This window comes from Alligator sinensis, unplaced genomic scaffold (genome assembly GCF_000455745.1).
Source record: "Alligator sinensis unplaced genomic scaffold, ASM45574v1 scaffold117_1, whole genome shotgun sequence".
Classification (NCBI taxonomy): Eukaryota; Metazoa; Chordata; order Crocodylia; family Alligatoridae; genus Alligator; species Alligator sinensis.
The window spans coordinates 479,100-494,386 of NW_005841855.1; the positions used below are offsets into that span (position 1 = coordinate 479,100).

At 44.3% G+C, this 15,287-nt stretch overlaps 1 protein-coding gene across 1 annotated transcript; it reads left to right on the top strand.

Moving 5' to 3' along the window:
• The first annotated feature begins 1,821 nt into the window (after window positions 1-1,821).
• LOC102387311 (histamine H3 receptor-like) lies at window positions 1,822-9,176 on the top strand. The gene is made up of 3 exons (XM_025214257.1): window positions 1,822-2,083; window positions 5,405-5,571; window positions 8,397-9,176. The coding sequence occupies exons 1-3, from the start codon at window positions 1,822-1,824 to the stop codon at window positions 9,174-9,176; spliced, it is 1,209 nt and encodes a 402-aa protein (XP_025070042.1).
• Window positions 9,177-15,287: the final 6,111 nt, after the last annotated feature.

Genomic DNA, 15,287 nt, shown 5'->3' on the forward strand with positions numbered 1-15,287 from the left:
GGCCCCAGCCTGCAGTGGCAGCCTGCTGAAGCCCTGCACGTAGAACAGGGGCCCACGCCCCCCAGGAAGAGCTGGGGAAATGATCAGAGAGCTGGCGAATTAAACCGGGAGGTAGATATCAATATCAGAGCAGTCCTTCCTTCCTCTCCTTACTTTCTGTTTAGCTGTAATCAAGCCTGGCTTCGAAACTCGGAACATTTTGAATTTATCAAAATGTTTCAAGTGCCCTCGTTTTGTTTTGAAGTTATATTAAAGTCTTTTGTTTCATTTTGATTGTGCTGTTTTGTGCTCGAAACAGCTTCAAAATGAAACAGCCATCGAAATTTTGCACAGCCCTCATATTTAGCTGTAAAAGTGATCGTATCTCACCAAAACAGGCAAAAGAGGTGGTCTCAGTCTTGTCAGCTTCTCCAGGTGTGGATCTGTTCACTAGAACATCAGCTGGGCACAGCAGCTTGTCTTGTCAGAATAATTTCTCATTCTTGAAGTGTGCCCTGTTAGCTGTTTCATTCCTCTTTTATACCCTTAAGTCAGCATCTTCAAAGCATTTTTGTAGTTGTGTAAAACAAGAGAGAATCCCAAGCAGTAATTAATAGGAAAATCCTGTTAATCAAACTGTTCATTGTTGGTTATCAGAAAGTTCCAAAGTTGATTAAATTACCTTCCTCAGTAACAAGAGGTTATCAAATTATACTAAGTTGGAACATATCGAGAAATTGATTAACAACCAGGAAAAACACAAGGTTTTTGTGGAATCATCCTTGGAAGATAAAGGGAATCACTGAGGCATAACAAGAATAAATCAGGAGGAAACACCTATCAAAGCCCATATGGAGAATATCTCTTCCTACACATAAACATGTGTTAATTGCAAAGAAACATTTACAGTAAACTCTCTGGTAACTGGCACCTTACAAGCCGGCACGCTCCACTAACTGGCATGCTGGTTTGTAAGGAAAAGTGAAACCAGAAGTGCCCACCATGGCAGCCTGCGCTGATGAGCCCCCATGGCCCGGGAGCATAACAGGTTGCATGGGACTGTGCGCGGCCCACCTCCCTGTCCCGTGGGGCCTGCAGGGCCTGCGGGAGGGGTGGCAATGCCATGGGAGGGGCAGCGATGTTGCGGGAGGGGCGGAGGGAGGCCCCAGATGTAGCAGGAGAAGCGGCAGCTAGGGCCACTCAATTAACTGGCATATTTTGTTATCCGGCATCCCCCATTCCTGGGGGATGCTGGATAACGGAGCTTTTACTGTACTATACTAAATAATCATGGATAGACATTTCACACAGTTACATACCAGATAAACAGGAGCCTGCTTAAAACCATCATAAATATAGTAAGATAAGCTGGAAGTACTGCCTCATTACTTCTTTTCAGAAGGTCCAGCCACAAACGTACATTTTCTTGCACTATGTATGCAATATTTTTTATTTTAACTTTTGTGAATAGGCCAAGCTCAGCTTGAGTTTCACAGTCATCAGATGTGGCCTGGAAATGGTGTTGAGAAATATGTACAGTCCCCTGGGAAGAAGGAAAAGCTTCTTAGAGTTCAAGTTTGAACCCACTGACCAGAAAAAGAAATGGTGTTGATGGACTTTAAGGACCAGTGGCCAAAATGGGAGGTTTCAAAGAGAAGTATTTTAGGTGTAAGCTAAGTGCTCAAACAGGAATATGCTGCTTGTAAGTGTCTCAGTGAGTTGTGTGGTTGTAAATGACATCATTTTGGATTTATCAATTTTTCTTTTTCAATATATTTTATTTACATTATCTGATAGGATACACTTACTGGATTTGTTTCTTCATGAAGTGAACTGAACAGGATGTACAATATGTATAACACCAGTACTGAGGAGCTACATATGCCTTCAACATGTAACAAAAGCCTAGTTCTAGTCCCCAGAAACGGGGGACCCTGCTTCCCATTGCCTATTTTCATATTGTTGGCTGTTCTCATGGTTTTGTTAGTCTTTATTACAGTTCTTGGAAATGCCTTGGTCATCCTGGCTTTTGTTGTGGACAAAAATCTGAGACATCGGAGTAATTATTTCTTTCTAAATCTTGCTGTTTCTGACTTTGCAGTGGGTAAGTTTGTTTGTTTTTTTAAATGAAGGAATGTAATATGCCTTTTATCAGCATGTATAACTGAAAAATATTTTCACTAATACTTTTTCTAAGAGTTTCCTACACATTGGCTAAGAGTAGAGCAAGGAGTATTAAGTTCTTTAGTTTAGAAGCTTATTTGTTCTCAGAAAGGTTTATAAATAGTTATTTTTGTGAGCTATCAAAATAGGAGATATTTGTTGGAATGAAAGGGTGATTTCTGTATATGAATGGATATGCTGCTATGGTGGAGAATCCGCTATATAACTGGCTCTCATTAACCTCAACCTATCTTTAAAACTTTTCACCATAGTTTCTCAGATTAAGTACAGTGTACACAAACTAGTGGACCTTGTATACAGTAAAATCTCTGATATCCGGCATCCCCCGGGAACTGGGGATGCCGGATAACAAAATATGCTGGTTAATTGAGCGGCCTTGGCTGCTGCTTCTCACGCCGTGTCACTTCCGTGGCATCACTGCCATTCCCGTGGGGCCCTGCGAGACAGGGAGCCAGGTCCCGCACAGCCCCATACAGCCTGTTATGCCCCCGGGCTGTGGGGGCTCAGCAGCACAGGCTGCTTTGCCCCGAGCAATGGGGGCTTGGAGAAACCGGAAATGCCACGGTGGGCACTTTTGGTTTCGCTTTATCTTACAAGCTGGCATGCTGGTTAGTGGAGCATGCCGGTTTGTAAGATGCCAGATAACAGAACTTTTACTGTATATTGTTGATACATTTTATAGTTGGAAAATAGTTGGAAAAATTGTTCTTTGCAAGCTTTCAGGAACAAACACCATTCTTCAGGCATAGGGGGAGTCTGTTGGTGTTTGTGTGCTCTCTTCGGTAGAATAGTAGCCAAAATGCAAAATGCAGGTCTGTGAAAATGCAAATGCCTGGCAGTAAGGTTCAAATGAAATGGGAAACAATAGGTGTGAAAAGGTAGTTGGGGATAGGGAAAGGGGGAGAAGATGATAAATCTAGTAGGTAAAATGCAGACAGGTTACCTGGGGTTATCAGATGGCAGGCAGGTTATAAGACACCATAAATCTAATGTCTATATTTAGTCCATGATCTTGTGTATTCATAGATTTATGAAGTGAAGTTCGTAGGCTCATCTACGAAAGTGTTTTGTAAATTCCCTTTGAGGATTAGAACTGAGAGACTGGACAGAGAGTGGTTATCTTGTGAGAAGTGTGCATCTGCAGATAATTGGATATTTTTGTTTTTGATAGATTTTTGGTGTGTGTTCATTTTGGCACGCAGTTGTTGCTTGATTTTTCCTACATATTTTCCATTAGGGCATTTAGTGCACTGGGTGAGATATATTACATTTCTGGAGGTGCAGGTGTAAGATCCAGAAATGATATGGTTCTGTTGTGGGGTGTTGCTATTGTGGAAGTGGTGGAGAAGTGTTGGCAGGTTTGACATTTTTTGTCCCGTCATGGTTTGGATCCATTTGGCATGCTTTCGGCCATAGGAAGCTTGCTTCTGATGATGAGGTTGGAGAGGTTTGATGCTTGTTTGAAGGCTAGGATGGGTGGTTCTGTGAAGATCTCTTTAAGAGTGGGGTTTTCTTCTAGTATGGGTTGTAATTGTTTGAGGATTTTCTGTATAGGTTCCAGGGAAGGATGGTATGTCCTAACTAATGTTGTGCAATTCGTATTGCAGTACAAAAAGAAAATCCCCATGAATCATACACCATTAGTTCTAATCCTCAAATGGAATTTACAAAACACCTTTCATAGATGAGCTTATGAATTTCACTTCATAAATCTACTGAATACAAAAAATCAAGGACTAAATATAGACATTTGATTTATGGCACATTATACCTGCCTGCCATCTGATAACCCCAGGTAATCTGTCTGCATTTTACCAGCTACATTTTATCACCTTCTCCCCTTTTCCCCATCACCAACTACCTTTTCACACCTTACTACCAGGTATTTGCATTTTGACAGACCTGCATTTTGGCTTCTATCCTACCCAGGAAAGCACACAAACACCAACAGACCATCACCAACTACCTTTTCACACCTTACTACCAGGTATTTGCATTTTGACAGACCTGCATTTTGGCTTCTATCCTACCCAGGAAAGCACACAAACACCAACAGACTTTCCCTATGCCTGAAGATGGGTGTTTGTGCCTGAAAGCTAGCAAAGAACAATTTTTCTAACTATTTAGTTGGTCTAAAAACAGATATCACATTTACCAAAAGAACCTTGTCTGCATACTGCTATTGTAGAACTAAGGAGTGAAAGAACAAAACAGTCTTCACTTCTCTCAGCGAACAAATTTGAAAAATATGCACGATATAAAACCAGTGGTTACTCTAAGATGAAAGAGATATCCTATACAAACTTAGCACTGGAAAGAGGGACATTTTCAGGGGTGTGGCTGAACAGCTATAATGTTCTCTTTCTGGTCCCAGATTTCTACTGATGGAGCTTTCGGGCTGGGAATGATGTTGGGAAACATGCACTTAATCTGCTGGGAGAGGGCAAGCTTCCAAATGTTGAAGAACACACTTGCAGGCCAAAATGGTGTTGATGGATTTACAACAACTGAGGTCGCAGTGGGTGGGTTCAAAGGCAAGAATGGGAGTATGCTGTATGCTCCAACAGGAATACATTTTTCTTTAATGTTACATTGAGATGTGATGAACAAATAGACTCTCTTTTTGTACTGTGCCAGGGAAGGATTTCACCTGGCAGAACAGTTTGTGGTCACTCTGGTAATACTGATGTATGAATTAAGTATTACAAACAGGAAACACATGATATACTCTACAGATAGTGTCATAGTGTGTTGCTAACATTATCTACAATCTAGATAGAGCTTGATGCTAATCTTGTAAATTACATGGCAGATTCATTAAAATATTTGGAATGTGCAAATGTACAAATTACTGTACACTGCTAGAAATCATTTGGTAAATTACACTCATTTAAACCAAACAACAGTGGCTGCCTCACTCCATTAGCTTAGTACAGGTTGACATTATCATACGATGGCCAAGGACTAGAGTCAGCTCTCCCCCTTTAAATTGTGATACATCTCTGGACATTAGTAATAACAAGCCTTATAATGAGCAGTCTATAAAAACCTTGCTAATATCTAGTTCATAAAAAACTACTCACTGATTTCATAAGAACACAAGAACATCATGCTATGAACTGCTATCTGGTGCTAATATCTTTATTTATATTTTTACCACAAAAACGGCTCTGCACTTACATTTGCTTCTTTTGCAGTCTTAATTATGACTGGATTGTATATTTATGATTTCTTTCTATAGGTGCATTCTGTATCCCTATGTATATCCCTTATGCACTGACAGGAAAGTGGGAATTTGGAAAAGGTCCCTGCAAGCTTTGGCTTCTCCTGGACCATCTCATGTGCACAGCATCATCATTTAATATTGCTCTTATCAGCTATGATCGGTACTTGTCAGTTACTAAAGCTGTGAGTAGCACATTCATAGTTAACCCTTCATGTCCACTTAGTGTTCTAGAAAAATACAACATTGCATGTAATAATTGTAATTAACAATTATATAGATGCTGTCACCTATAGTTCTGAAAGCACTTTGTTTTTTCAATATTAGAGAATTAATAGGACCGTTTCTTGAAGCAAATCTTGTTTTGAACAGGGAGTTTAGTTTTGGCTGGTGATTGTTCTGGTACCAGGGATCTGTATTTCACCCAAATAAGTGATAATTAGCTTGCATTTAGCCAAGACACAAGCATCTGCAAATCTCTCTGCACATGTTCAAGTAGAATTTGTCAGCTAAGTTGTCCAGAGGTTCCATCAATTGCTCATCATATTCCACTCCAAGTATGCATGGGTTGAAAAAATATCTTTCCTTACAATTGCTGTTCTTGTCTGCTGCAAGCCACTGAGGCAGCACAATTGAGAGCATTGAGAAGCGTCACCTATGTTGTCGATCCCCCCTGCTAGTGCCAAAAAGGTGGAAAAATGAAGCCGGCATAGAATACAGGGAGGGGTGAAAATGGGTTAATGGGGAGATTGGGGGTGAAGTTACATGTTACATTTAGGCCATATTAAGGGCACTGAAAATGCAAGTATCTGCATGTTAAAGCTTGTTAACTTCTGCTAAGTGCCCTCTGAGTACTTTAAAGTTATGTCACTTAAGGTGAGGATTAACTCTGGACCATGCTAGCTAGCTCATGTTAGGGTAACTTCAGTCTGTTCCATGGAGATAAAAATGAGCAATTTGCAGTCCTCCAGCATTCCAGGGCACACTGCTCCAAACCACACCCCGACCACCCAGAGTAGGGATAGAGCCAAGGTGTCCTGGTTCCTAGCCATGCCCCTGATTGCTAGCCCTTTGGTGGCAAATCGGAACTGTGCAGGCAAGAAACCAGTATATGTACCAGTTCCGTTCTGTGATGGCAGTATTATATGGTGCATGTCTCAGGCTCACTATAGTTCTCAGGCCCACAAGACTAAGGCTTTTCTGCTCTCTGCCCTTCCTTTTTCCAAGATTCTTGCATTCTTGTCTGCCCAATGGCCCTGCTTCATATAGGATGGCACTCAGAGTACTTTCTTAGGTGGCAGAACATGTGGGTTGGAATTTTCTTAGACTGAGGACAGCCTATAGTCCATGCCTTAGCTAGGTACCCTAACCACCAGGTAATTGTGAAAATGGCACATAGGCGGCAGAAGGATGGGGGTTAACAGGGCTTGGCCTCCCCAAACACAGGACAGCAGTAGGGGTGCAAGGAAGCCTGGCCAAGGGCTTCCAGCAGCTACAGCAGGGGTGAGGCTGGAGGAGGGGCAGGCGCTGCCCAGCTGATGGCACGGGACTGAGCTGTGAGTGGCTCATCTAGGGGGCATGGCTCCTGCTGCTATGCACACCCTGGGAGGCATGGGGGGGTGCATGTCCCCATCTACATGGGGCAGGATGGTCTGCCACTGTGGGATGGGGCCTGGGCTGTGCCGGGCTCTTCCCGGCAGAGGGGGACTGTGCTACTTTGGGGGCAGGTGGTGGCAGCACTGGAAGAGAGGCTACAGGTGCAGGGGACGGGCAGCTGCAGCCACCCCAAGATTCACTGCAGCCCACCTGACCCCCCCTCCCAGTCCCACCGCTGCCTGCCCTCAGCGTAGCACAGCCCCCTCCCCTCCACCGGGAAAAGTCCGGCGCTGCCTCGGCCCCAGCCCACAGTGGCAGCCTGCCCTGTCTTGTGCAGACTGGGGGCACCCCCCCCCTCTTGCCTCCCGGGACATGTGCAGCAGCGGGAGCCACCACCCGCTTCCTGCACCCCCTGGATGAGCTGTGGATCCATATCATGCTCCGCCCTGCCCCAGCTGTGCAGGGACTGCTAGGGCGGCTAGAGGGGTCACAGGAACTCCATCCCCTGTGGCCTGGCAGTGCAGCCAAGGCTGTCACTTCTCTAGCCCTCTGCTCTAGGTCCCGCTGGAGGAAGTGTCGGGCTGGGGGCAGCAGGTTCATTGGCACTAGCACCGAGCATTGACCCTGGGCATGGGGGAAGGAATGCCCACATGGGCACAGCAGGCCCAGCTCCACTCTGTTCCATCCCAATCCTTGCCTGGTCCCAGCCCCATTCCCTACCCCTCCCCACACAGACTTTCCTGCAGAGGGGGTGCATGTGTGCATGCACATACATGCTCAGCCCTCTCCAATTTTTTTCTCCCTCCACCTACGAAATGGCACCACCATTGTTTTTTGGGCTGAACTTAGTGCTGCCAATGTAAACTAAGGGTGAAGTTACTTACTACACTTAGACCATACTAAGGGCACTTAAAACACTAGCATCCACACATTAAAGCTCATTAAACTCATGCTGTGTGCCCTCTGACAATCTCAAAGTTACACCACCTCAGGTGAGGGTTAATTCTGGGCTGCACTACTTACCTTGTATTATGGGAACTTCAGCCTGCTCCATGGAGATGAAATGAGCAATTTGCAGTCCTCCAAAACCTCAGGATGCAGCACTCCTAGCCCCCTGCCCCACGCAGGGCTAGAACGCAGATGACCTGGCTCCTAGTCATGCCCCTAGTCACTAGCCCTCTAGTGGCAAGTACAGGCAAAAAATGGTATTAACACTTAACATGTGACTGCTCACAGCACAATCTAACTTGAACACAGCTTAACTTATTATGGTATAAGTGTAATGTAACTTCACCCGCATGGGACAAGGAGCTGGGGGAAGAGAAGTTGGGATTGGGCCATGAAACCAGGTTGTTTACACTGGTTCTAAAAATCTCTCTCAATGCATGACGTGGTCAATTCCATTTGCTTACAGGTGTTTTACAGGATTCTACAGAGAATGACTTCCAAGACTGTTATTATGATGGGGGCAATTTGGGTGTTTGCATTCTTACTCTATGGCCCAGCAATTATCATTTGGGAATATGTGGCTGGCTGCAGCATTGTACCTGATGACGAATGTTATCCTGAATTCAGCTACAACTGGTATTTTTCTCTGTGTGCTTCAGTCTTTGAGTTCTTCACACCTTTGATCTCCATTGCCTATTTCAACTTCCATATCTTCCAGAGTATACGAAAGCGTCTACGAAGCCCCACCCATCAGCTTTCTGAAAATTCAAAGAGCAAGAGTCAGTCATGGGGATCTTCATCTTCAGGAAACAATTTTTCTACTTCAGTAGGATATATGTATTCAGTGACACTTGACAGTTCAGTTGCATCTCAAGTCCATTCCAAAACAGCTAAGGAAGCTCATTTCAGAGGTTTCAGAAAAAGGACATGGTCAAAAATGCAAAGGGACAAAAAAGCTGCAAAGTCACTTGCTATAATTGTTTATATCTTTGCTATATGCTGGGCACCATATTCATTACTTACGATTATTTCTGCAGCCTGCAGAAAACAATGTATCAGTGAACCTCTGTTTGAGTTTACATCTTGGCTTTTGTGGTTCAATTCCTCTGTGAACCCTTTTCTCTACCCTCTCTGCCATGTTAAGTTCCGAAGAGCATTTAGGAAAATATTTTGCCTCAAAAAGCCTGTTATATTTGAATCTCATCAACCAGACTCTTCAAAAGATCCATCAGTCGACACACCCTGAAGTGACTGCAGCTTTAAACAAGATAGCTTAGCTGTAATTGGCAAGGTAGCCATGGCTGCACAAAGCTCAGAGTGGGCTACATAACCCTACTGTGCTGCTGAGTAAATAGTTGGGTGTCTAGAGTTTGTTTATAGTATCATGCTGCTTTAGTTATGTTAACATATCAAGAAAGAGCTAAACCAAGAGATTCACAGCAAAAGATTTTAGTGAAGCATGCTCATATTTTAAACAACAGAATAGAAACATTTGGTCACATATACCACAGTTTTACTACGTGGGAATTCTATAAGTTTCCTTTCCTTTCCTTCCCATCATGTGAAACTCAATGCAACAGGGGGCTTTCCTGGGGCCGGTCTGCCATTGGCCTACCCACCTGTTTCTGGGCCAATCACCCGCCTCCTCTCCTGCCACACCTTGATGATACATAATTATGTTGTTAATTAGGCGGGAGGCTGCCCATTCTTGCCCTGATGTCGGGGTGGGGGGGGGATACGCTATTTGTGACTCCGCTCCTCCCCTACACTGCAGCCCAAGCTTTGCAGATGGCATCCAGGTGACATAATGCTCCCGACCTACAGTCGGACCAAGCTTAGCCCTCAATGTCAGGCCTCAGACACACTCTCATTCATACCACCCTCCTCTCGCTAGGGCCTCTCACACTCCACCCCCTCTCACAGGGTCTCTTTCACGCATTGACAACTTGTACTGCCTTGCTCCCTCTCAGAGTGGGCCCCTTCGGCCATAGGCTTTATCTAGAGCACACCTTAGGTGGCAGACGTACTGTTTTTTGGGTCACTTCCACGACGCTCACTGGGGTAGTGGTCAGTCAATTACCTGACCAGAGCCAAGCTTGCCTTGGCCCCTCCCAGGGCAATTCTATACAAACTCACACACATATACATTGGGCTCTGAGACCTTTGGTTTCCCCTCCCACCGGGGCCCCTCATCTCCACCCCTTCCCAATGGGGCTGCAGGCTTCCCTCGCCAGTGGGGGCTCAGATGTTCACAGCTGTGCCTGGCCCCCTTGTACCCACAGTATTGTGGGGGCTAGGGGTTAAAGCACCCTGACTCGCCTTTCACCGGGGTGGTAACTGGCCTGGTATTTTCTGGGAGCCCCACCAGGCCACCCACTCCATGCAGGGTGCAGTTTTAGGTCATGCCCAGGACCAGGAGCCTCCTGACCATCCCCTTAAGCTCCTGCCTTTACCTCCAAGATGTTTCATACAGCCTTTCAGCCAGGCAATGTTTCTGCCTGGCCTGCCAGCAGTGAACTGCTCTGTGTATACAGGCAGCCAGAATTCTAAGATGGCTGCCGTAATCAAACACCTGCTGGCTGTTTGGCTCTGCCCTTAAAGTGGCAGGCACCAACAGTGCCCTGACACACTCAAAATTAGCTTTTGACTTCTTGTGCAAATTATAAACATATGACAAATTATTTTTCAGCAGAGACCACCATCACTTTCTCGTATGGTTAATAAAGGGATTTATGGGAGAGAGACATTGCATGCTTAGATGAGTTTGCAGAGCCATTAAAGAATAGAGCATATTCCTGCATTTATAATTAATATTTAAAGAAACAGGAGTTCTACAGATAAAAATCTGAGAAAAAAATATTTGTCTATTGGACGTACTATCTAGTTGGGAAAGCTTTTGGACAAGTTTCAGGCAATCAAATACCTTTCCTCAAGTCTAAGCAGTTCTACAAATACACATTTGAAAAGTTACAGAAAATTCTCCCAAGGGTAGAAATATATTTTTAAATATTATAGAAGACAGTTGGTGGTGTGTGTGTGTATCAGTAAATAACATGCTACAAAGTACAATAAGCGAATACTCTTCCTGGGTCAAGCACATTCAATGTGGATGCAAAATTCTGTTCAATTCAATATGCCAACAAGCAGAAATTACTACACTTAATAGAAAAAAAGCAAAATATACCATATTCCATCTCATTCTGGAATTTGTACCTCCTGCATCTGCATATTATCCATTTAGAGGACAAGTACTTTGTGAAAGGGATCTGTATTTGTGGTGTGTGTTAAACACCTACACACTTTTGGGAGCTATACAGCTAATAAGCTGTGAAGGACCATTGCCAAAGAACTGATTTATTTTAATCATCACCTTCATTATAGATTCATAGATGTTAGGGTCGGAAGGGATCTCAATAGATCATCGAGTCCGACCCCCTGCATAGGCAGGAAAGATTGCTGGGTTCAGATGACCCCAGCCAGATGCCTATCTAACCTCCTCTTGAAGACCCCCGGGGTAGGGGAGAGCACCATTTCCCTTGGGAGCCCATTCTAGATTTTGGCCTCTCCAACTGTGAAGAAGTTCTTCCTAATGTCCAGTCTAACTCTGCTCTCTGCTAGCTTATGGCCATTATTTCTTCTAACCCTCAAGGGCGCCTTGGTGAGTAGAGCCTCACCAATTCCCTTCTGCGCCCCCATGATGAATTTATAGGCAGCCACAAGGTCGCCTCTCAACCTTCTCTTGTGGAGGCTGAAGAGGTCCAGGTACCCTAATCTCTCCTCATATGGCTTGGCCTGCAAGCCCTTAACCATATGAGTGGCCCTTCTCTGGACCCTCTCCAGGTTATCCACATCCCTCTTAAAGTGCGGCGCCCAAAACTGGATGCAGTATTCCAACTGCAGTCTGACCAGTGCCTGATAGAGGGGCAGCATCACCTCCTTTGTTCTGTTTGTCATGCATCTGCTGATGCATGATAAAGTGCAGTTAGCTTTGCTAACTGACTCATGAACATGACTCATGTTCATTAGTAATGCTACTTGCTGCATAACTAGTATGACATGAGCACAGGTTCCTCATAATTGATCTGTTTGTAAAGTATTAATATATTAATCTATACTTAATTTATGAAATTCTGAGGTTCAGTATATTCACCATAGGACTTAGCAGCTATAACCATTTAGAATGTAGTGCAGTTTCTGTCTCTACTAGCAGTGTAGTATGAAGTCATTTATATTATTACCTATTTTTTACGGTCTATTATTGGTCAGAACTTTTATTTAGTCATGGCTATTGGCCATCCACTGTAAAAGAAGGATATCCACTAACAGTTGGTACAGTAATTTATTAAACATTTCAGCCTGTTCACCTTCTTAAAAAGATCAAGAGGTGACTTGATCTATGATATCAGCATACCTTCATGATGAGATAACACTACATAGTAAAGGGCTATTTACCTTAGCAGTGAAAGGTATATGCAATTAAAACCAGACTCATTCAAATAGGGAAAAAAATACATTCTTATAGTGAGGGTGATAAATGTCTGGAACAAACTACCACAGGATGTGGACTTCAGTTGACTTCAAATCAAGGCAGGAAAATATGCTTCAATTAAATACAGTTATCAGGGCTAAGTGGGTGGTATTCTTTGGCTTTTTTCCCCAGGAGCTCAGATAGTCCATTCTGGCTTAAAATCTATGGAAACCTGATTTTGGCATGTCCAGACAGAAAATATGGAGCTATATTGTTATGACCCTCATGCTTGCTGTCTCATCCTTCTGTTACCCACAATTGTTTTCTGTATGTCTGAAACAATTCTGCAGAGCAAGACTCGTGGGCTCACACTGTAATTGGATCTAAGTATCAAAATGTCTACCTTTTAGGCACCTAGGAGTGTTAGGTGCCTACATTTAAGGAGCTGGACACCTAACTCTGCTCATGGAAGGTGTCTCCTTCCACTTGGGATTACAACAGTGAAGTCTCTCTTGGAGTTAGACCTAGCTGAAGTCAGCTCTGTCTCACAAGAAATCCTTACTTGGGAAAGCAATGACCAGGATCCCTACTCCAGTTTAGGCAGGTAACAGATTTAAGCCTGGAGCTCTCGCAGACAGATTATTAGTTTCTGGCTGTCCTTGTGAAAATTAGGTATGCTCTGGGAATGCCCACTGGACCTGGTCTTGCAAGAGTGATATATGAAGTAATGTCTCATTTGCAAATCACACTTGGTTTTCAGTGCTGTTTTGTGCTCTACTCATGTGGATGAGCAGAAATGTAAGCAGCTTAGCAGGGGTTTGCTGGCACATGGTTATTGCATCTGGATGCCTAAAATAGTGTTTAGATGCTTACGTCTCTTTGTGGATCTAATTATATATCTACCAAGGCCTTGTCTTTTGTGGGATCTAATAATAAAAGGGAAAATGTTTCTAACTGATCTGAATGATAGGAGTCAGGTGTTCTTTTTGGGCAACAAACATGATCTAGGTCCTAAACTTTATCACCAGCACTTCAGAGTGGTCTAAATTAGTTGCGGAGGTATTTACTGCTTTTCTTTTCTCATATCCCACCTTTGTGCAGGGTGTTACCTCAGATAGTAACTGGTTCAGAGAGGTATAAACTTTTGCAAGCAACAGCCTATTTTGTCAGATGCAATAGCTTTTAACTTCATTGCCCGTGGAAGCATGTGCCTCTCTGAACCAAGGCATAAGCTTGTTAGTCTCTAAGGTGCCACCCCGCCCTGCATTCTGTCTGATTTCAAACTATTATGGCTAACTCTTTAGTATATTTAAGAGGATGAATAAATATGCATGAATCTGTTGACCAAAGAAAATAGACGGGTTTTAGTTAAGTTCTAGTTGATCCTTATTATTTTTCTTATCCTTCTAAAGTAGATAGAACCCCTATTGGAGAAAAGAGGAAAATATCTGTATGCTATACTGCTCTCCCTTCAGAAAGGCAAGGCTCCCACTGACCATTGTTGGAGAGAAATGACTAGACAATGGAGCAGGCTTACTGGAGACCTTCAGTGCCAGTGGAAGTCAGCCATTCAAGTCCAAATGTTTGTCAAATGTCATTGCATAAATGACAAAAGTGAATGACTTTCAAAATGTACAGTTGTCATGCTCCATAAGGAGAAAAACAGCCTAATGGGACCGGGAGTCAATACTTCTGCTTTCTGTTCCTAGTTTGCATCGTGACTTGACCTTTTACCAGTCATTCTTTCTCTGTATGCCTAAAACTTGTCAGAGCTGATTTGAATCAGTGCCTCAAGTGGTTCACAAGCCCCACGTCTTGCACGAGGGTCGTCCGGCGAGGATCAGTGCAGAGCAGATCCTACTGGCGGTGATAGGAAGCTCGTATGGTTCCTGGAACCCCAGGGAGCACACGCTGGGACTGACACCGACCCAGCAGCGGAGACCGTGGCCGCATCGCCACCTATGAAACCCTGGAACTGTTCCAGTGACCTTTGACAGCATAGAGGCTCGTGTTGAGGTGTATGGAGGGAGGAACGATGTGTGTTGGTCCACCATCCTTCGAGCCCTCCTCAACCCGTTAGCCGGCCAACCAGCCTGCAGCCTTCTGCGACAGCTTCCGCGAGTCCAAGCACTCATGAAGTCAGACACAGGGACTTCGAATGACCCAGAGCGAGTGTGGCAACCGCTGCAGAGGACGAGAGAGGAGAGGATTATGTTTGGGTTCCTGTTACACCACTCCAGACTCACGAAGCGACAGCTGCGGATCCTGGGAGACGAGGGTCACTGGCAGTTGGCCCATGAATTGGGTTTCCAGTGTCCGAAGGATCCAGACGGCGACTCTGGAATGTCCTCATCGTGTTAGGACAAGACAATGCAGTGTCCGTGTGTGGGTCGTCGTTTGTGACGATGCATCTGGGGGCGTGCAAGAGCCATCCGGAGCTGAGTCAAGTTCAAGCACCTGTGTCACATGCTTGAAGGAGAGTGGGGAACCAAGAGAAGAGATCTGATTACCTCTCCAAATGCATAGTGTTATATAAGTTGATTAACAGTGTCTAAGAATTCCTTTTTCTACAGGTTTAACCGAGGTTCGAGATACGTGTCAGAAGCGGATCCAGAGAGAGAAAGAGAGACGCAGAGGTCATCTGACGTGTGACTCCGCCATGACACCTATTGAACTCCTCGTGATTGAACTTTTTGTGACCAATATATTGATGTGTGTGTGTATGTATGTTGGTTACTATTTGGTTCGATCCGTAGAGGACGAACTACTGTCATTGTATACTTTTGTACATAGTCAGTTATCTTTAAAAAGGAGCGATAACTTGGATGGCATGCACGTGCTTCAAGTCCCAGCTGTGTCTTCGGCAAGGGGGCATGTCAGAGCTGATTT

Excerpts from the sequence above, each read along its gene's own strand:
- LOC102387311 (XM_025214257.1), top strand. The coding sequence starts at position 1,822 with ATGTACAATATGTATAACACCAGTACTGAGGAGCTACATATGCCTTCA. Across the intron at positions 2,084-5,404 it reads TGTTTCTGACTTTGCAGTGG|GTGCATTCTGTATCCCTATG; the intron begins GTAAGTTTGTTT and ends TTCTTTCTATAG. Across the intron at positions 5,572-8,396 it reads ACTTGTCAGTTACTAAAGCT|GTGTTTTACAGGATTCTACA; the intron begins GTGAGTAGCACA and ends ATTTGCTTACAG.